Here is a 23,553-nt window from a genome sequence, read left to right on the forward strand (position 1 = left end):
GGGAAGGTGCTGTACATCGGGGGGCAGGGCAAGCATGGGATGGAGCTGCAGCTTGCCTGGGGTGCATAGTAAAGTGAGGCAGCTCCCACCACTGCGCTCACCCCCAGAGGAGACATGGGGGGGGGGGCGTGTGCCCTCTGGATCTGTGCTCGGGGCAAGGGCAGGCTGCCACTGTGGGCTGGGGGCAGCATTGGGCTCTTCCCAGCAGGGGGTTGGACCAGGGCTACACTTAGGGTGGGCGGCAGCAGCACTGGGAGGCAGGGCTATGGGGTGGGCTGCAGCCACCTCAGAATTTGCTGTAGCACCCCACACCGAACTCCCCCTCCCAGTGCCAACACCACCTGTCCCAAGAGCAGTGTCGGCCCAACCCCTCACCAGGAAGAGCCTGGCACCACCCCTGGCCCCAGCCTGCAGCGGCAGCCCACCCTTGCCCCGTGCACAGATCCGGAATGAACATGCCCCCTATGTCTACCTTGGAGGTGTACAGAGATGGGATCCAGCCTCCCTTCCCACGCCCCCCAGATGAGCCGCTCGCGGTTCCATCCCAGGCCCCACCCTGCCCAGCTGGGCTGCGCCTGCACCAGCCCCACTCCCTTCCTCAACATGGGGGCCTCAATCTCCCCGCACCACACCCCTTCCCTTCCCTCCTTTTTCCTCCCCCCACAGACTTACCAGCCAGACACTGCTCTCCAAGTTGCTGGGCTTGTATATTGCCAATTGGATCGGTATTGGCCATTGGTATCAGCCCAAAAAATCTTTATTAGTGCACCTCTACTAGAAATTAGGAAGAAACCTCCCGAAAGGCATTTCGTACTTATTAATATTTTACGGCTACTGAAAAACTGCCTATTAAAATCTTTTACACTGTCCTTTTGAGTATTTTGTATCAGTCTGTGTCAGAGAGGACAGTGGAGTTGAATGACCATTAATCTGATCCAGTAAAGAGATTCCTTCTGATTCTATTTTTCTCCACTAAAACGTGCTAAAAAAAAAAAGATCTGAAAGTTGTTTGAATATCATGTTATCCATGGAAACCACTCCTGGCAATTGTACCAGGACAAAGCCAGTGAGCGACTGATCCTGGAGAATAAACCACCCTTCCAGTCAGAGAGGAGTCACCTGCTAGACTTGAAACCTACTGCAGCAGTGAGAAAAATGGCTTGCCATACCACTCCATGCTGCAATTCTATTCCTTTATTAAATTGTGGAAGTAATTAAATCTATGATATGGAACAATGCTGCACTTTCAAATGACCACCAAATTGGATGTTTCTAATTTATGAATCTGATAAAGATGAGGTATTATCATGTTTTATGGGTGAAGAAATCATAAATGACAGGTAATTCTTGACAGCAACCCATTACGAGCAAGTATTCATACTGCATCTTCATTTATAATATGTAACTTGAGTAACGTCTTGTCTTCTATATCAGAAGTTGGGGCTCATTTTTAGAATGAGCATGTATGGTTCCAGAATTCTAAAAACAAACTTCTTTAACATTGAAGCTGGTTACAGGAAACTGACCCAGCTATTATCTATTTCTCTTTATTAAAATCATCGTGCATCTTATTTTCTCACAACAATTTAACAAATATTTTAAGTCTTCCAAATAAATATGATCAGCAGCCATCCAGCTTGCACTTGATCACATATTATGCTCATTAGTGGAAGGATATAGTTTACAATGGCTGCCTTTTTAAACAAATTCCTAGTTTTTGAGACAGTGGGTGTGCCTACACAAAATGCTAACTGTGCAGTAGCCTAATAGCACTCAGTAGCCAGGCAAAAACTGTGTTAATATGCTAGTGCGCAGTAGTATTAGGCTTCTGTGCAGGAAGCATCACTAAAACTCTGTGCCAGCACAGTGCAGTAGTGCAAGTTACTGTGCACTGACTTAGTACTTGGTTATCCAAGTACTAAACTTAATGTGCAGTAACTATAGTGCATTAATGAACACATAGATGCACCCAGTCTGGGCCAAGGTGATTTCTTTGTCACTTCTTGTTTACTGTAGTCAAGCTAATGGTTCAGATATGCTGAAATTTGTTGGGCTTTGTCATCGTCTACTCTGCCACATTCTTTAGCTGCGCTGCAATACAACAGGCAGCTTCCACTCAAAAACTTCTTCCACATCTGAGACTAAATAAAGCTACTCATTTTTTCTGTGTGTGAAAGAATTCTTCTTAACTGTATAATTTCTTCTAGTAAATGGTACATTGTTATATACTACTGTACTGTGTTACTCTATTTTTTATATTTGTTTCCAGGCAACATTTCACACAAGAAATCATAGATCTTAAAGACACAGTATTAAGATCATGCTCCAATGTTTTATAGCTGCAAGAATTTAAGTAATATTAAGTAAATGCTTAAAGGTTTAAAAAGAAATCCCTTCCAATCTTCTCCTTTGTATCTGATAAATATTGATCTCCGTTCTCCACCCCCTGGGTTGCTAACAACAATATCCACTGGTATAGCCTTTGGAGGCATAATTCCCAATTTGTTTATCCTAGAAATCAGGTATATTTATTGACTGATTGCTTTTGATTTCAGTGGCATAGAGCACTAAGGTATACATTTTATCTGTTAGCCGGTGGGTTGTTGGTTGTAGCCGTGTTGGACATCAGTTAGCAGAACACTCTACAATTATTACACAAAACTTCCTTGTACCTTCCTGTGAAATGTCTGCTTTTGGCTCTGCTATAGTCTGCTAAGGCCTAAAACAGGGGTAGGCAACGGATTTTGGCCAGTGCAGAAAAACACCACAATGCCTACCTTGGAAGGTGCCGGGGTACCAGCATGCCAGAAAAATACAGTGAGAGCAGGGGGTACATGCAGGATGCCCTGCTTGTGCCCCTTGCCCCCCACCCCCCAGCCCGGGTTCTGTGGCTGTCAGCAGCTACCCTGGCTCTGGGTAGCTGCTGGAGTCCAGGCTGCTCCCAGCAGGGCTTGCAGAGTCCCAGCTGCCTGCTGGGAGCAGCCCGGGCTTCCGGCTAGCAGCAGCTACCCAGAGCCGGGAAACTGCAAACAGCTGCACCGGGCTCCACAGCCCCAGCATCAGCTCTGTACCAACATGTGCATGCACACCTTGGGACGGGCAGTGGGGAAGGGGCCTGAGACAGCACAACCCTGGTCTCTCCCCCACACCCGGCACAGAGTTGGTGACTGGGCTCTGGAGCTCAGTACAGCTGTTTGTAGCCAGACTGGGTTCTGGGCAGCTGCAGCAAGCAGTGGGCAGGCTGTAAACAGCTGCACCGGGCTCCACAGCTCTGGAATCAGCTCCATGCTGGCAGCGACTGTGCACACACCTCAGAGCAGAGAGCGGGACAGCGCAGCTGTTTTCAGTCTCCCAGCTCTGGGTAGCTGCTGCCAGCTGGGAGCCTGGGCTGCCCCAAGCAGGCAGCTGGGATGTTGCAAGCCCTGCTGCGAGCAGCCTGGGCTGGCCATGGCATGCCAAGTAAAATGGCCTCACATGCCATGCTCGGCATGCGTGCCTGGGGTTGCTGACCCCTGGCCTAGAACATGCACATCTGAAAAGACCAACTGCACATGTGATATACTGCTATTTCTGCAGTGATTGCAAACATTTAAACTGAACCCTCCCTGCTTAGAGAAGGATGAGTTGCTGGCACAGGTCTTTGCAAGATTCTCTTGCCTCTGGAACATGATCTCCAGTCGTGGTCTAAAATGGCACACACCTACAGAATACTTCAAACAGTAATCCAAATTCATGTTTTACACAACTCTAGGCTGAAATCAGTTGTGTAAAACATGAATTTGATTCACTGCTTCAATCTATTACACACAAGAACAACAGTGATGACTGGTTTATGTTGATTTCTTAGTACCAATGCACTAGAAAATTATCTGAATGCTAAGACATAGGATCTTGAAAAAAACTACCACTGAATTATTACAATTTAAAAGGACACGTGAAGTTAGATCCTGGGCAGACTGACCATTTCCTTAAACTAAAAATACTTGTTTTAAAAATTGTACTATTCAACTGGCATTTTAAAAACCACTTATGTTCATTTCTAATAGAGGCATACATTTTACAGTGTTTATATGCATCTTTCAGTGTCATATTAGCTGACATAAATTCCTCTAAACCCACCTAAAAAATGCTAAGTGCTTTGTTCTAAAGAACAAAGAAGCTGTTAAAGCAGGTTTCCTGGGAAACGGACATGATGGCAGAAATAGTGCTTTGCAGCCTCTCCTTGTGCTGCGCTAGATAAGTTGCAGTGCTATTTAAAGAAATGCTAAATTGCGGACATTGTCATTATTCACTGATGAGGTTTCATCTGTTAATACAAGTTAAAAGAGGGGTATGCTGTGACTCTATGTCACTTTTCAATCAGAAAGCCAGGAACATAAAGATCAAGTCTTGGATTAACCTTATTCCTCTCTTCTGCTGCTGCTTTGCAGTGATGCAGAACATATATGTGGATGCTATTTTAGAGTACTACTCAACTGATAGGCCAAGATGCATGGATTAAGATTTGAAACTAGCTAATCTTAGATTAGTAAACACTGATACTGGAAATCATTTTTTAAACTTGCCTATTTTCCTCCAGTTCTAATTTTATGGTGACTTTCAAATCCTGAAAATCAGTCTCATTAACAACATGCCACAGATGAGAGCTGTAAAGAATGACAGATAATTCTTTAAAACACCCTTTGTGTCAGTCTTTCAGAAGCATAGAAATGAAATCCAGGAGTTCCCCAGATTATTGTTTTCCTATCATTTTCCATCCCTAAACTTCCACTTCTTATTGGAAGAGCCTCAGGAACAGGTTTTTTGTCACTTTAGAGTCAAGGTCCAGCTCTGCTTTTGGATTCTTTTTCAGTCAGAATGTTCCATTGAACGGCTTCATGGTTTAGTTAATTTGATGGAACATATTCTAGCATTCTATACTGGAAATTAGAAATGATGCTTTTAACCATATTTAGAGAACCAAGAACTAAAATCAACCAGACAGCATGAGAAGGCATTTACCACTCCTACCCAGTATTAAAAAAATCAAACAAATAGTGAGAGTTATTTTATCACCAGAACAAATTTTTAAACAGATACGTATGCAGTTAAAATGGGAAGAGAAGTTTTCTATGTAAGAAGTCAGAAATGACTGAAAATTTAAAGTGGTGGAGACTTTAAAAGAAATTAGAAAGATTAGCAGAGGTAAGGCACCTCATTATTTCACCTCAAGCAGAAAAAGGAGCAGTGAGGGCAACAAGGAAAGGATGAGTGATGAGTAAAGAACTGGAGAACTGTGCACCCATGAATGCACACACACACACACACACACACACACACGTTTATGTAGTTTTCCATCACTGAAATGGTATGCTCTAAGTTTAGGAATCACATTTGTTTCTTCCTGCCATTAATTTGTCTCAATTTTTTTTTTCAGTACTGCAGTCTTTGTTTGCAATTAGACACATACTCTCATCACTTTCCTTTTTTAAAATTATTTTTGCCTCCTCATGGTGCTGCTTTTCAAAAGGAATCCTCCTTCATTTGTACTCAGCCAAGCATTTAGTTTCACTTGTACACCAAACCACATGCATATAAAGATGAATTATTCATCACCCTCATATGCAGGTACCAAAGCAAAATTCTGGGCAGACATTTTGTCAACACTCCAAATGGCTTGGCCACTAGATGCATCATATACTGTGCAGGAGATCAGGCTAGAGGAACACTACCAAAATACCCCCATTTTGGTGCTGAGGGAGCTGGAAGTTTCAGGAAGTCCTAGGGATTTAGGAGATGCGAAGACATGAGGGTCAGGGCATAAGGAAAATTTGAAGCAATGATGCCTCTGTTACTGCAGGAGAGGGCTGCTTGACAGCAAAGCTTTACACCAGGATGGGAAGATCAGGGATAAAGCAAAAAAGCCACAGCCAAGAATGAAAGGGCAAAAAGGGAGACTCAGAGCCAATCTGAACTGGCTTGTTAACCTATAACACACTGCCAAGTTTGCGTGAGTAAAAAACACACACCTTCCTCTTTTTCCCAAGCAACATCTTTTTTATTGGTGGAGCAAAGGGAAAAAAAATCCCTTAGAAGCAAACCTGGTACTGGCTTCTTTGTACTGTAAGCTTTGCCTGTTAATTGGTCTTATTTCCATGAATGTGTTGGTATTTCAGTCTACCCAGATTGGCTTGCCCAAAGCCTGAGAATTGGCCTGCTGGCAGGCCTGCCTCCTGCTGTGTTTGGATCTGTGCCTTTTCAGCTGATTCTGCATCTCCAGAGGATATCAATTAAACCTCTACTATATTCTACAGGCTATGTCTGTTTGTGTCACACAAACACAAAAAACTTATTTGACTGGAACAAGGCTTTAGAAGAACAACCTGCTGTGAGGAGGTTAGATAACAGGCTTTTAAAGCAGCAGATGCACTTCAAATCTCTCAGACCTTTGACTTCTTGAGGCTTGGACTGGAATATATCAAGGATTTTAAATGCTCTTGAAATGACATACTGATACCACAAGGGCTTTGAAGGGGAATAGTAGAGTATAACAGAATGATAGCACACATTCAGTCTTTAAAATCATTCATCACAATTATTATTGGCAAAGAAATTTTCCTTTAGTTTGCAGTCTCAAGTGCCCTTGGACTGGGTTACAGTTCAGTTTGGTATCAAAACACAGGATTTGTCATTTTAGAACTAATTATTAGGCTACTGATTATAGCACCCATCATCTGATGCTTCGAAGAACAGCAAAACAATTAAGTTGTTAGAAGCTATCAAAATAGCTGCCAAGTCTTCAGACTTTCTTCGCAAAGAAAGAAATGGAATGGTCTTGCCTAGTTTTAAATGAGTTCAGTCAGCATTACTCACCATTCCTAATACAACTAAGCTGGACAGCCTGATAAATCACAATAAGACACCGATAAAATACCTTGGCAGGGCTGATGGTGGGGGAAAAGCAAGAGTTTCCATAAAAAGAAGTGTGCTAACTGGGATTAACCTATATTTAAGAGAATAGCAATCAGAAAGGGACATTTCATTAACAACTTTTAATTATTTCCAAATCCCCATACAGATCATAGCCCATTAACACGCCTATTAAAAATATTCACAGTTTCATAAATAGCTCCAATGACCAGGAGTTTCACAAAAGAAAAGGACAAAAGAAAGGCTAAAAAATGGGACTGTTTTTAGGTTTTAAATGTACAACAATCCACTTTATCTGCTCAACAACACAATAACTTTGCACAAAACAGTGGTAGGTTGGCTGTGATGTAATTGCACATTTCAGGAATATATGTTGGCTCTGACTTCAAGAACAAAAGTAGTGCAGTTATGTTTTTGTGTTTAAAATGGAGAGGTTGGGGAGGTTTTTTTGAGGAATAAAATGGCACTAAAAAAAAAAAGTTGCATGTGAGTATGTTTCTGGATCTTAAAACATGCAGACTATGCTTTGCTAAAAGTATCTTGTTAGTTACATTTTATTTACTTTACCCTGAATAAACTAATATTAGGGCTTAGAATCCTAAAACACTTCACTCTGCAGTAAGTGAGACCTTCAAGAGGAGCCCAAGCAGTTTATTTGCTAGTTGAAGCGTTTTAATTAGAAGCTATTTGAAGTTGAGTCTGAAAAGTTTGCTGGATCCACCCTCCCAGTACACTCCCACACTTATCATTTGGTTTCTCCAAGTCACATAATGCCAAAGTAAAACAAGTAAGCTGTGTTCCTCCCTGTGGACAGAAGGAATGCCATATGTCTAGGCTGGTTCAGGATGATAGCAGAAAGGTGCAGGATATGACTAAAGTCTAAGTAGTAGGCAGAGTAAGTTCACTAAGGAAGCCTGGGTATAACTGAAGGCAAAGTTCACCCCAATGTACTTCCCCATCCCTTGAATGTATGGATCTGATAGGAGTCACTGTGGCTAACAATATACTGGCTCTCAAGTGACAGATGCTCTGTTGGATACATCAAGGGCTTGAAGTTTTGTTAGCCAGACCCATCTGCCAGTTCTAGTCACTTCAGAATTAACCTGAACCAACTCACTGCAACTTTCCTCTTCATATACAATCATATATATGCAATGATCCAATTTCAGAAACCTCTGTGGATTAGCTGTACACTATATATAGATATTGTTCAACAAGATTTGGAAATACCTCATTTTCCTGGGTAAAGTCAAGAGCATCTTCTCCTGAAGCAAGCAGCGTATGAAGAATCCTTTGTTTCACCTGTTCCCATTCAACCAGCATTGATTCTCGATGGTATTCCTCAGCCATAGAAAAAGTCTGTCAGTGGACAACAGGAACAGCTAAGGAATGCACAGAAACACTGCAACCAGAAACTATAACTATTTCTGCTATTTGTTTTATTTTAAAGTCTGACTACCTTTTACTAAACTTATTAACCAGATAAAGCAACTTGAAGAGAGTCCTTCAGAGCTAACATGGGGCAGTGAATCATTTAAAAGGACCTCCTGTTCAGATTCTTGTACAGTGCTGATACCGCACACAATGATCTGGAGTTTATTTTATAACTTGTAGATACATCACAGGGAGTTTCTTCTAACTCCCATCTTCTACCAGTTGGTGTCATTGAAGCTTCAGTTGCCAAAAAGCCTGGAGAAGAAATATTGATGATGTGGCATTTATACACAAAGTACGATAACAAGAGCACTTCTTTTCCTAAATCCAAACCTGCAAGAAATAATTCTTACAATCTTAAATATACTTGCTTTTCATTTTTTATTAGATTGCATAATTAAGTGGAAGATAAAGAGTAACAATTTGGAGTAATAGTTTGGGGTCTGGCTTCATGCTCCCTGACAAAGGAATGCCCCTTGGGTAGATTCTGGGTTCTGAGGGCCAATGGATTAGCAGACAATGCAAGAATGCACACTTGCTTCATCGCTCAAGGAATCTGCTCATCTACGAAACCAGCTACTGAAGAATCCTTCAGAGCCAGAGGCAGGGTTCCACAAAGAGTTTGCACATAGCAGAGAGAGACCATGTGCTGAAGCCTAGCAATTCTCCAAAGAGCATTTCCACATCACATCCTTCTGCTTCATGGTTTTTTTCTCCTAGTGAAACCAGAGTGCTCTCCTGCTCATAAAACAACTGGCAAGAGAGAGGGAAGATAGCAAAGAGCCAGCATAAAGAAATTCCTGTGTAAACTGAAGTCTAGTTCAACCTCCTGAACTTCACAGGAGATGGAGTCCCAGCACAGCATGGCATGCACGATGGATCTTGCTCCCACTAATGCTGACATCTGAAGGAATGATATGAAAACCTTAAACCATCTTACTCAGGACTGAGCCATAAACAGGAATACAAATCTGACCAATTCTCTAAAACCCTTTGTTCCTGTCAGTGGTATCAGCACTACCTCTTGCCCTACGGTGGGCCAGACAGCTATAAAAGGAGACACTGAGATTTAATTTAACTCCCTTTTGGAGTCAGGGAGTGAAGAGACGGTGTTCAAATCAGCTGTCTGAAGATATGCTTCATTACAAAATGTTGCCCAGTTTGGTCACCTGTTTGCCAGCTAGGAAATACTACAAAAGCATGTCAGGAAGAACTATGCATCCCTACAAGCTGACATTGGCACCCAGGGTGGAGAACTAGAGACCCTCTGGGTTAAAATCTGTGGGGAACATGGCACAGGAGATACAATGGTGGGAGTCTACTACAAACCTCCCTCCCAGAATCAAGAGATTGACCAGAAGTTCGCCAGGAAACTGGCTGAAGCTGCACGCTCCCAATCCATGGTTGTCATGGGGAATTTCAACTACCCGGACATCTCGTGGGAAGAGCACTCAGCCAAATCTGAACAGTCACAAAGCTTCATCATGTGCGTGGATGAGCTCTATCTGACTCAAGAAGCCTACAGGCCAACAAGAAACAAGAGGCAAAGCGCTACTTGACCTGGTACTAGCAACCGGGGACAACCTAATCAGCGACCTAACGATCAAAGGGAAGCTGGGTGACAGCGACCATGAGCTGATCACCTTCACCATCTGCTGAAAAGCTGTCAAGTCAGTCAGCAGTACAGAGGTCCTCGACTTCAGAAGGGCTGACTTTGACAAGCTCAGGAGACTTGTCGGTGAGGCTCTATGGGACCATGACCCCAAAGGGAGGGGAGTCCAGGAAGAGTGGCTGCTGCTCAAGGAAGCAATCCTAGATGTACAAGCTAAGGCTATTCTGTCTTGGAGACCAGGCAGCAAGAGAGCACAGCAGCCCCCCTGGCTCTCCAGGGAACTGGTGGTCCTCCTGCATCTAAAAAGACAGACCTACAAAGGACGGAGGACGGGATCCACCTCCAAGGAGAAATATACTACACTGGTCCAGCCCTGCAGGGAGTGAACCAGGAAAGCCAAGGCTGCCACGGAACTCTTTCTGGCCACAAGTATCAAGGACAATAAAAAGTCCTTTTCAAGATATGTGGGGAGCCAGAGGAAAAGCAAGGGCAACACTGGACCCCTGCAAAACCGAAAGGGAGAACTGACAACTGACACCCAGGAAAAACTTGCTACATGGGTAATTTGCGTCAGTCTTTCACAAGTCCAATGGGACACCGCTGCCCATTATAGGACAGGGACACCTAAGTGAGGCTGGTTCCTTGCCCTCCATCAATGCTGACTTTGTAAAGGAACAGCTTGAGAATCTGGACACCTTCAAGTCAGCCGACCCTGACAATTTACACCCCGAAGTACTCAAGAGCTGGCAAGCATCATAGCTCAGCTCCTGGCACGGATCTTCGAGAGCTCCTGGAGCTCTGGTGAAGTGCCCAAAGATTGGAAGGTGGCCAACGTGATGCCTTTCTTCAAGAAAGGGAGGAAAGTGGATCTGGCAAACTACAGGCCCATCAGCCTGACCACTATCCTGGGCAAGTTCTTAGAAAAAATCATCATGGAGGCCATTCTTAAGAGACTGGCCAATGGCAACACCCTGAGGGACAGCCAGCATGGGTTTGTTGCGGGTAGGTCATACTTGACCAATCTCATTTCCTTTTACGACCAGGTGATCTATCACCTGGACAAGGGGGAAGAGACTGATGTCATATATCTCGACTTTAAAAAAGCCTTCAATCTGGTATCTCATGATCACCTTTTGGGAAAACTGGCCAACTGTGGCCTCAGGTCCACCATGATCTGCTGGCTGGGGAATTGGCTCTGTGGTCAGACCCAGAGGGTGGTGGTTGACGGAAGTCAAACATCATGGTGCCCCGTGACTGTGGGGTCCCTCAAGGCTCTGTCCTTGGACCTATTTTGTTCAACCTCTTCATTAATGATGCGGACATTGGAGTCAGAAGCAGACTGGCCAAGTTTGGGCCACACCTGAGGACAGGGGGATAATCCAGGCTGACCCTGACAGGCTCAGTAAATAGGCAGACGAGAACCTGATCGTGTTTAACACTGAAAAATGCAATGTTTTCCACCCTGGGAGGAAAAACCTGCAGCATCCTTATAGGCTCAGAAGTGCTACGCTGACTAGCACTATGGACGAGAGGGACTTGGGAGTCAGGATTGACCACAAGATGAACATGAGCCTTCAATGTGATGCTGCAGCCAGTAAAGCGAGCAAAACACTGGCTTGCATCCGAAGATGGTTCTCAAGCAAACCCCAGGACATCATTCTCCCGTTGTACTCCACAATTCAAAAAGGATGTGGAGAAGCTTGAGAGAGTCCAGAGAAGATCTATGCGCATGATCAGAGGTCAGGAAAACAGACCTTATGACGAGAGGCTGAGAGACATGGGACCCTTCAGCCTGAAAAAGTGCAGGCTCAGGGGAGACCTGATGGCAACCTATAAGTTTATAAGGGGTGTTTCATAGATTTCATAGACATTTGAGCTGGAAGGGAGCCCGGAGGAACATTGAGTCCAGCCCCCAGGACCTGCGGGAACATTTGTTCACCAGAGTGCCCCAAGGGAATACAAGGTCGAACGGTTATAAACTCCTCTATGACCATTTCCGGTGGGACATAAGGAAGAACTTCTTTACTGTCCGAGCCCCCAAGGTCTGGAATGGGCTGCCGTTGGAGGTGGTTCAAGCACCTACTTTGAACGCCTTCAAGAGAAACCTGGATATTTTTCTTGCTGGGATCCTATGACCCCAGCTGACTTCCTGCCCTTGGGGCAGGAGGCTAGACTCGATGATCTTCCGAGGTCCCTTCCAGCCCTAATGTCTCTGAAATCTATGAAATCCCGTTTTGAAGGGACAGTTAATAGACTCTGAACAAAGCCCACACTGGCACTGGCCAGAGCCTCTCCAAGGTGGGATTCTGGAGCGGAGGCAAGAATTCAAGGGACACTGCAAGAATGATGCCTTTGTAAAAAGCAGAGATCAGTCATAAAGCCCTGATCTAGAAATGCTGAACACCCACAATACATGTCAAGTTCAAGCTCAGCTCCTCTCAAAAAATCATTCCTTAACAACCACAGAACCTCTGTTCTCTCAGCCAATCCACAAGTCAAAGATATAAAGAGAACTACTTTCATTGGAAGTAAAGGTAGTTTACCTTTAATAACTTATCACTTGATATCCCCTCAGATATAATTTTTTAATTCCAGGAAGGAAATGAGTTAGCTCACTATTCATACAGAAGAGATGTTGCTTCTCTGCAGTGCTATTAATTATTAATGCAATGGTAACAAGTAGCCTCAAAAATGAGAGGAAATCTCTTTAGATCTTAATTAATTCCAAATAGAGATTATATTAGATCCTCAACTCTCTTCCCTTTCCATCTTTCTTTCAAAGATGTAATATGGCACGTGACGTAAACATTTTGATTGGCTACATATTTTTTTCATACCACTATGCCAGGGTCAGGACACAGTCAAATGGGAAAAAAAACACTCAATGTAAGTGATTTGATAAAAAGCAGTGACATTTGACAAATAATTAACTATGGCAGCTGCATACAGTTTGAATGTGATGGTTTTACCCTCATTTTATAATATTCTTATATGTCAGGAATTAACCCAGCTATTTGCCATATTTCTAGTGGAGTGTCATTATCATTAAATAGGAGTTTAAAATGCTTAAATGCTTTTTATGCTCGTCTTACCATTTCAAAGAATGATAAATTCAATTTTAAAATGGAGGCTCCAAGTATATAGTGGTATGCAGAAACCAAACAACAATATTTTTGCAAATCACTTTGGTGAGTATCATTCTGGAATTTACTCTTGCATACCTATTACCTAGCAAAACAAACCATTTAAGAAGGATACTTAGAAATAGTTATATTTCATAACATTGTTACTTCTTATGCACTGACTGCAAATATTCGCAGTACATCACAATTCAGCACATACTCATGTAAACTTGAATTCCACTGTAGAGAATTTATGGAGAACTGCCCTTTTACAGGAATTTATCATTCTCATGGGTTCTGCTTTAACCTCAGGGCACTTCTTAACTCCCAAGGACTGGAGTATTTCCAAAAGCCAAAAAAGAGATAAATAAAACTCCCATCCCAAAGTTGCCACTTTTAATAGAGAAATGCTAGAGTCCAGAGCGCCATGGTGGCTGTGGGAGTAGGTATGCATGAGAAGGAGAACTCCTGCCACATATATAATGTCTTCTCCATTTGTTTACAGAATTGTTCTGTTCTCAGACCCAATTTAGTAGTGCAAAGACTTTCAAATCTTCAAGATTATCAAGGTTTTTATTCTAACAATAGAGCAAGCAGAAATGGCCATTTATAATTATTTTGGATATTGTGAAAGAACCAAGAGCTTTTAAATTCTGCCTGTTTACCAAACACAGCATTTAATTTGTAGAAACATCCTGCAAGATTTTTTCTTTAAATATTCTTTTCCAACTTACCCTCTTCCTGGACTCTTCAATAGCTGACAGCAATGCATTATCTTTTTCATTCTTCAGGAATCCCTATGGAAAGGAAAAAATACAGCTTCAGTTGAAAAAAAAAAATCAGTCTTGCACTTACATCAGATACATATTGTAGTACTCAGCTCTTTCAACTTTGAGAAGAGCTTTCTCCTCAATCTGCTCTGAGGAGTTTAAAGGTCACTTTACTTCAGTAGAGGTGCAGTAAGATGCCCATAAAGCTCAATGTGAAAATGAAAATACATTAATCCCCTATTTTAATATGCATTAAATCCTAGTGAAATGTCCTGCTTCTATTCTTTTTTATCTCTGTGTCCCAGCAACTGCTTCCTCTTGCTCTCCGTTTGAGGGAACTGGGATGAAAGCCTGTTAGAATGATAAGCTGAGATAAGATTGTTGGCCCTTACTAAGTAGAAAAGGTTTTGACTTGGCATTTTCAGGCAAGAGAGTACTTGCGGGCCAGCTAGAAACCATGAATAAGAGTTTAAAAAAGCAGTTGAAGACAAAATGGCTAAACACTTGAAAAATACACAGAAAAACTTTTTAAATAGTCTCTTTCTTTCTTTCCCCCAGAACATAGAAGTGGATTAAAAAAATTTAGATTTCTTATTTATATATCTTCCCCCCAAACCAGTCATACAAGGAATGCACTGACTTGCACTAGCAAAAGGTTCAAACCATGTTAGTCAATACCATGCTGTGCATATTGCTTTGTGTGGTCCCATATACCTACTTGCATATATATTTTGTAATTTTGCCATGCATCTCCAATTACTAAAGCAACCAAATTTGTTATTCTAAGACATGAATTCAAACTTATTAGTAAAGCCTTAAAAAAACCCTTCATTTTCCCTGAAATTATCAACCATAATGCCTGCTAAAATAGGAGCATATTAAAATTCTGCAGTTATGAAACACACACACACCCTCCCATAACCCCCATCCCTCCAAAACACACCCATGCTCACCCTTACACACTCCCACCCCACCACCATAACCTCACACATACCCACCCCCTCCCACAGCCCAACTACATACCCCACCCAAAACCCTCCCCTACACACCATACCCACACTGCACACCCTTTCACCCCATGTAGACCCCCTTACCCACCCCAAAATATACAAGAGTAAGACTGTATTTTGAGCTATTATGCAATTGCCTCTAGATACACTATGCAAACAACATCAATCAGAACAATTTTTTTTTTTTAGTAAAATTAAAGTTATAGTAGATGTTTGATTTTTTTAGTATATGATTTGTTTTTTTTCTGGTTTCAAGATGGCAGCACCCTCCTTCCCAAAAGGAGTACTTCCGGGGCAAGGGAAGGGACTTTCCATGGCAAAGGTCAGGGTGTTAGGGGGTGGGACTTCCAGTCCCAAGATGGCAACTAGGGGGTGGGGCACCTGTCAAGGGGCAGGGCAACTCTTGCATCCCTCAACAGCCCACCAAAGCTCATTCAGCAGCCCTCCAGCAAAAATAATTGCCCACTCCTGGGCTAGAGGTTAAGTATTACTGTGGTAGAGTAGTAATCTACATTTCATACCTTTGATGCTAAATTAATATACTTAGATTTGTCCCACAGGCCGGATTTGGCCCTTGGTATAGTGCAGAGATTATCAGCCTTTTTTACAAAGCACACATCCTCCCCCCCACCAGTAAACTTGCAGCACCCCTCAATTGAACCCAAAGTACCCTTTAGAAAATGCCAGGTCCTAGTTTTCACCTTTTTTTTTTTTTTTTACTACAGGGAAAGAACAGAACAATTCTTCTGTTGCAAAGACCTCAGAAAGACCACAACAGATCAGAATGCCTTTAACAGTAATGATTCCTGTTTGAAGTCTCTAGGTTTATCCTGTGAATCATGGTTGCACACCTAACAATGCTACAATTGTGTGGCACCCCAGGGCACCCTTGAAAAGAGCCCCAGAGTGCCGTGGCACCTTGGTTGAGAATTACTGCTTTAGAGCAGTGGTGTTCAACCTTTGGCCCGCAGGGCTCCCTGTGGGTCTAGAAATTTGACAGCAGGTAAATGGTGGCAATATTAATTGTTGCTTCATTGCTGCCAAATTTCCAGACCTGTTGGGAGTCATGCAAGACAAATGATGCGGCCCTGCCCTCTAGATCTTAGTGACATGTGACTAGAGTTGTTCCACAGGCAAGCTGGGCTGGCACAGGGTCGGGCCAGCATGAGGCCCATGAAACCATCTCCATACCACTCAAGGTTGTGCACCTCTGACCACTGGGGCCTTACGTGTTGCACAGCCTGTCGGGTGCATAGCTCTGCCCCTTGACTCATTTGCCACGACTTTGATGTTAAACTGTCAAGAGAGGGGGTTCAGCAAAGAACTTCCTGGGAGGGCCTCCCGACAAACGGCAGTACTCACAATTGTTAGGCACGATGTTCCACGGTGCTCTGCCACCCCTACAGCCTGCCCACTCGCCAACCGATGGATATTCATAGAGTGGGGTTTTTGGCCCTGTGGGGTTGCCCGCAGCTTGCCTCGGGTGAGGTCCCATGTCAATGTGGACATAGATGACACTTCTCCCTCTGACCCTGAAGCACGGCCCGCCTTCTCTAGGATCCTTGATTTCCATTTTTTTTTTTTTTTTTTTAAAAAGAAGAACTACTCCCCTGAGGAGGGGAGGGCTGTGGAGCTGTCTCTTCGGCCTCAGCCTCCTCCAGGGGGCTCAAATGCCGCCTCTGCCCTGCTCCCTACCGGACGCTTAAATGCTGCCCTCAGGCTGCCTTTAGTGGGGTGCTGGAGGGCTTCTCCTGCTCTCCCTCCTACAGGGGGCTCAGGAGTGTCCCTTGTGTGACTTGTGGGAGCTGCACAGGCTGTGCCGCCCCTCTTCCGCACTGGAGCCTCAGCATGTCTAACGTGCTGCCCAGCAGTGCTCTCTCCGGCTTCCTCTCCGCCCTGGTTCCGGCAGGGCTTTTCAACTCTCCTGTGGTGGCCGGTATGGCCGCTGCGATCAGTCCAGCCATTCCTCGCACAGGAAACAGCTGATTAAACAGCCGGTGTAATGCCAGCTGTGGCTGCGGTCCCGGCTCCTGCTCTGGCTGCCCGGCAGGGGATAAGTCACCCCTGCTGGAGTTCTGTTTCTGGGGTTTGGGGCCTTGCCGCCACAGCACAACTGGTCTAGATTTCTTAATCCTAATTCCCAAGTTGATGCTGAGAGATACAGGGAATGTTAAATTTCCACAACTCCCAGCAACTCGCCTAGAATAAAAAAGCACTCTACATTATGGAGATTTAAGTCTTAAGGAAAGGCAATTGTTCCATGCTCCATATAAGCAAAAGCTGTGTCAATGTAATGCACAAGACAGATATCCACTATGCCACAAGAGCCTTCATTTTTAGTTACAGGTTATTTTGATGTTCTTTCTTTAAAAAAAGAAGAAAAAAGCAAACTGGGACTAGCTTTGGGCGATCTGCATGCAAGCCACATACTCGTTCTTCAGGTCTATAGCAACACATAGATACATGCAACCACAGTGTAACAGATTTATGTATTGCAGTTAAAATAAGTTAAGACATTACATGGATAATCAGAATGGCAACCCATATCTTTCAGTTCGAAAAAACAATTCCCATCCTGAAATTTTGTTGAGTATACATAATTAGTTTAGCAGAATCTCTATCATATATGTGCTAAGCATATAAAGCACCATCATATACTCTCTCATGCATAAAAAGTCAATAGAGGAGATAAATGTTTTGCCTTTATTGTTTTAAATTAAGTACTAAAGGACACAGTTTAGAAAATAAAGTTAAACTTTATATGTTGGCTTTGAAGAAGACGACTAGGGATCAACTCTTATTACACCTGTCATCAAGGCAGTGACTTCCCCAACTGCCTACCAATTGAAGGAGAATGGCATCTTTGACAGATATTGGAAAGGCAGTGAAGGATGGTGTTGACAAGGAGCTTCTCTCTCTCTGATTTAGGAAAGTTGTTTTCGTCTTCAGAGCAGTAGTGCATGTCTCGACAAGGTAGGGCCTTTAATGCCTCTTTGTTCAACATACAGAAGAGGACAAGTCCACAGGATGATGTTATAAATGGCACATGCCAGCTGTACCACAGAATATAAAAAATCCCAAGGTCCACCCAAGCTTAAGGCTAATCTACCCACTTATTATGCTAGTTTAAGAAAACAAGGTGATAGCCTCACATCTGGCTGCCCTTGACTTTCCAACCTGAATGATGATCAGATATCCAATTACAGGCAGGTCAACAGGAAGCAGCTGTTGATGTCTTGCTACAGTTCTGGAGGCACAGCTTAACTGCTCTACTATTCTATCCCTAGTATAGGCAATTGCCATTAAATAGAAACCACTACCTCGCTGACCCACAGCTCCAGTTGTCAGGGTGGGATGAAAGCAGCAGGTGCCAATGGTGCAAAACTTGTCATGCCAGATCAAAGTATGGCTTGATAATGTTATTATTTATTTCCCCTGTGAGGAATGGGCTCTCAGTATGGCAGAAACATCTGTGTCATTACATAATGGAGAAATATGTACTCCTGACCTTAGTGAGCTTAACCTCATTCTTGTCTATAGACCTGCATAAATTCTGAGATGTCCAGGGCCTTCACTAGATTTTTTTTTTTTATTTTTATTTTTTTTAACTCCACAGAGAACATCCATCAGCAGCAGAAAGGAGGAGGTCACTGATTTCACATGAGAAAGTGGTTACTATGCTGCAGGCAAAATGAGATATTGCCGCTTGCTCAGAAGATTGCCACTGGGAATGCAACAGCAGAGGTGTGAAGGTTGCTCATGTACTTAGCTGAGCCATAAATGGTACAAGTTCTCAACAGCAAGGAAAATTAACCATTGGAACAATCTGGTGATAGATCTTCCAAGCATTCAAAGACTAGGTATCCTAAGAGAGAGAGAGAGTGTGTGTGAGACAGAGAGAGAGAGAGAGAGATGGTCTATCTCAGCTAAAGGTATAGACCAGATGCAAGGCTTGGTAGATGAGTGTCTATGGCCTGTGTCACGCAGAAGGGCAGAGTAGATAATCACAGTAGTCTACTTTGTCCTATAAATCTATTAATTTAAATTTATAGGTCCAACAGGCCTGGCATAAAATCTCTACTCTTTACAAGAACATTTATTCTTTAAAAAGCAAACACCTCTACCTCACACTAAATATTATCTGTAATGTGATAGTAGCTACCTGAGCAAAACAAATGCTAATCATTAAGTGTCTGAAGTCGGGTTTGTAGCAGTTCATACTGGTTTTGCTTTGTTTGATTAAAAAAAAGTTCATGCAGTTTTCCACCTGATTCTGCAGCCAATGTTGGCAATGCTAAGAATGTAAAAGATAGCCAGCTACTGCTATTTATTCCTTATGCTGGTTGCCACCTAGTGGCATATGGATTTTTTATTTAATCACAGACTAGCATTTGTCTCTATTGTGTATATATATGACATCTGGAGTGAAAAGATGGAGGAGATGCACTTTAAATTGGAGTTCAAAATTAAGACTCAAGGAACACACCACCTAAACCAGTGGGTTCTCAACCTTTGCAGACTCAAGGCACATCCCATAACACTCAAGGCATCCCTTATAAAAGGTCAGCTTAGTTTTCACTTGTTTTTTTTGTTTTTTGGGGGTTTTTTTTGACTCTACCACTCTGGGTTCCTATTTGAAATATCTGGGGTTATCTTGTGAATCATGTTTGTACACCCAACAATGTTGCACAACACGCACCCCTGAAAGGATCTTAAGGCACGCTGGCTGAAAATCACTGACCTAGACTGTACTCAGTTATACCCACACCCTCAGAGCTTACTGCTTTACAAAATGCACTCTTGGCTCTGACATGAAACCATGCACACTTATACATCGCCCAGGAGGAGTTTGGGGGTTACAATGCTGTCAAAGAATGCTTACGTGGCAAGCTATAAAGTTATACTCTAACCTATCAAGGGAAAAAGTGTAGCAACTATAAGATACATGAGGTAGATGCCAAGTGGAAAAAATAGCATGTAATCACATAATTATACTACTATATTATAATTTAGTCTTTAAGTGGACAAATTAAGATTCCAGAGGCAATCTTAAATCTGGGGTTTTGCAGCATTTAGAAGTTTAAGCCTATGGCTTTAATCACAGGTGAAGCTGAAACCTTTATATCTAATGCACAGACCTGTGCTGCTCAAGCTAACAAAGCAACTAACTACTTCATAGGGTATCACTATCTGCTAGATCGGGGTAGCCAATGAGTGGTATGTGTGCTGTAAGTGGCAAGGGCAGTGTGTGTGGGGGGCTTGCAACAGATAGGGCAGGAAGCAGAAAGCAGAGGAAGGGCATTGGAGTGGTACAGGCTTAATTTGTGGCATACCTGCCAAAACGGTTGGCCCCCACTGCTCTAGGTGAACCTGCAATGAAAGGGGATAATGGGTTTCACGGCTCATGGCAGACAAATGGGGGACTCGGGAATGTTGGATTCCTTCTGGAGTCTAGAGCAGTGGGCTATTCAACTCATTCCCCAAAAGCTTGACTTACTATGGTCAGCCTTTTCAGAGAAGCTTAGAGGGGCAAATGCAAGGAAAGTCCTGTTTCTGATCTCAAAAGCCCAGCGCATGCATCAGACAACCTTAGTAACAGTGGATGGTACTGCAGTAATCCAGCTTCAGTTTTATGGGGTAATGTCCTTCTGGTTTCTTATCATAAAATAAATGATGTTCATAAAAAGTTATATTTCAAGGTAACATAAGACTGTTGAGAAAAGTGATATTTAGTCTAAGGTATGCTGATTACTTTCCTAGGTAAAATTAAGCTGTCACAACTGACAAAATTGCCAGTAATGATACCTTTTACATCCCAGCTAAAAAAATGGTTTGCAAGTTTCATCCTCTAGGAGAAAGACATTGTAAAGTGTTATTTTTAAAAAGCCAATTACAAGAAAAACAAAAACTAAAAAAAAACTACACCTAGAACTCCAAGAAGAAAAAAATACTTTAACATCTGTGCTATCTGACTGCTTTCACAAGGCCTGAGTTTATTTGACATTTGCTGATCTTATTGCATTCACCGCCTGACAAAAAGGTTGAAATGACTGAAACTGGCACCTTTCTAGCTTTGTTTGAAATCCAGAAATAAAAGTGCTACAGTAACTAATTCATTACTGTTGACAAAGGGCATCCATGTGTCGACGACCTCCTTTTGAGAGGATTGAGAGTCTTTCCCATTTGCTGCAGTAAATGAAATTAGTAGACTCTCTTCTGGAGGATGGAAGTATCTTAATTACTTCCATCAGACAGACTGTACTTTTAATACTAGCTCTTAGTATTCAAGCTGTCGGAGAAAGCAAATGTCACCAAATGTTGTACTGAGGCCCTGTATGTGACAGCAATGCTTACTGTCTCACTGGCAGGGAAAGAAAGGAGAAAATAACAAAAAGTAAATAAATCTGGGCTCACTTTCCACCAAATCCAGCAGCTCTTCGGCCAATCACATATTCTTAAAATGCCTGCATTTCCAGTAAGTCGTAATTTCTTCAAGTAAATGGTAGAGAAGATTATATACTGAACTCCAGAATCAATTTTTCAGGGGTATCTTCTATCTATTAGAACTGAAAACAACTCCAAATGAAGCACCTTGTTTATTATAATTATTTTTATACAGAAATGTTTGAATTGGTTAAGAAACAGTTCCCCCAATGCATATGCTCCTTCTAGAGTTGAGACACCCTGTCATGGGCTTTACTTTTAAGAATTCCATGTTTCCAGACTGTGACAAACACAGCAAAACTCCATGAAGCTAGCTGATGGAGTAAGAGGCCATAGTATATACCACAGATTTTCTATCCTTATTACAGATTAGGCCAACACGTATATGAAACACTTGCTAGCTGTTTGTGTTAAATAGAGACTTGGAGACATAAATGGTACGGCCTTGCCCCTCAAAGTAATTCTAGGCCTCTGAAGAAGACATGATGTAGCTAATGTAGTAGGTGGGTTTGTTAGAGTCTTCCTGCATTTTTTCAGACCATGCAACTTTTAGGGGTGCTTGCAAATACCGTGAGGCTTTTCACACTGTTGTTGGTAAGCAGAAGAACAGAAAACTTAAGTCTGTGCAGATTTCAGAACCAAATGTGTTTTAGTTAAGTAGTCTCTGTATAAAAGTTTGGGCCTGTGAAAGGGGTCTACATGGTCCTCAAAAGTAGAAAGGTAGCTATCAACCAAGGACCTGTGGTCTAACATGAATGTTCCAACCATCTTTATGCAATCTGTTTCCCTAATAAGAAACCTTAGACGGCAAAACTGTGACGGGGCAGGCCAAAGTACCCAGAAGTCCTTCTTCACAGAGGCTCCCAATGCAGAATCAAGAAATAATGTGCCTTAGAAGTCCAATGGAATTTGTATGCATGTAATAAATGGATGACCAGTGTGACCCTGTTATCAGTGGATAACTTGGAAAGCTCCAGTAAGCCAAGAAGGAAGAGACCTCTTCTTCCACAAAATTAGAAAAGAAAAAAAAAGGGAATATGCAATAAAAGTGAAGGATGAAGTTATCACTTCAAGGTTTGTCAAAATGGAAAGCTGGTGTCGTTTGAGGAAGCAGCTGACCTTGTCAAATAGCAAATAAACAGTTAGCTCCCTGTCACTATGTTTATACTGGGAAATCCTGCAGGAATTTCTGAAGTAGGATGATATTTCCATTATTGACTGAACTTTAAAAAAAAGGGGAGAGAGAAAATTAGAAGTATTCAGATTTCCCCAAGGCTTAGTAATCAGCTACTTGTATCATAGGACACTGAAATGGGTAAATTAGTGCAAGTTTAATGGAGCAAAATGTGAAGATCAATAACAGATGTACAGAAAGCTGCACTGATAAATTCAAATTCATAGCTTAGGAGAGATTTATTGCTCCACTGGCTACATTCTTAGAGGTTGGCTAACATTTTCCTTCTTTCTGCCAATGAATACTGAAAACACCATGAGATCATAGGGCATATTTAATTCACTTTAAACGGAAGGTCAGAGACTGCTAAATGCTTTGCAGCGACTACTTTTTCAAACATATTAAGTCATACAGGTTGATCAATCCTGGCACAAGCTCCAAGCATGTTGACTGTGGGGAGGGAATGGGCCTAAAGATATTTTACTTGCCGTATAGAAATACGCACACACCCCTTTTTGCTTTAGGCAAGTCAAATTTTACAGGAATCACACATTAATTCACTACCAAAAGAAGAAAAGAAACTATTCCTAAAACAAAATACTAAAAAGAAAAGTTGCATGGAAACAGTCCTACAATTTTTAGACTTCCTGCTTGATACTTATGCAGAGAACTAACTGTTCATGCTCAGCAGGTGGCAGCATGCATTTGCAAAACTAAGAGGGGGCACGTGGCATTTCCCAGCAAGACCACTCTGGAAAGCTGCATACATCATGAAAGCAGCAGGCTGTAGCCCTTTGCTTTAAATTTCATCATCAGGTTGGAGCAAGATGTCCACTCTCTTCATTAACATAAGACCCAATTTTATATGAAGCCTTTAAGCTGTGTTAAACAGGTAGCCACAAAGTAAATGCTTTACAGTCAAACTGCTCTATGCCAAACATTTTATTAGTGCTAATCTCGCCATTTTGGGTAACTGGGTCCATGCCGGTAATGCAGTTTTTAAAGTAATCTTCCTACCACATCTAGCTACACAAAGCTCTGTTGCAGTGACACTTTTACTTAAATCTTTTTTTTCTTG

The 23,553-nt window shown here is 42.5% G+C and overlaps 1 protein-coding gene across 2 annotated transcripts in view; it reads right to left on the minus strand.

The window, feature by feature from the left end:
• Nucleotides 1-23,553, minus strand: part of NUP93 (nucleoporin 93) — a 151,990-nt gene that overhangs the window by 36,926 nt on the left and 91,511 nt on the right. For both annotated transcript variants that reach the window (XM_019535628.1, XM_019535629.1), the window contains exons 4-5: nucleotides 13,812-13,874; nucleotides 8,140-8,268 (exon numbers count right to left, since the gene is read on the minus strand). In XM_019535628.1, coding sequence (XP_019391173.1) covers nucleotides 8,140-8,268; nucleotides 13,812-13,874 — 192 coding nt within the window. The remainder of the gene's footprint in view (nucleotides 1-8,139; nucleotides 8,269-13,811; nucleotides 13,875-23,553) is intronic.

The sequence above is a fragment of the Crocodylus porosus genome, unplaced genomic scaffold, assembly GCF_001723895.1.
Source record: "Crocodylus porosus isolate Cpor-Errol unplaced genomic scaffold, CroPor_comp1, whole genome shotgun sequence".
Classification (NCBI taxonomy): domain Eukaryota; kingdom Metazoa; phylum Chordata; order Crocodylia; family Crocodylidae; genus Crocodylus; species Crocodylus porosus.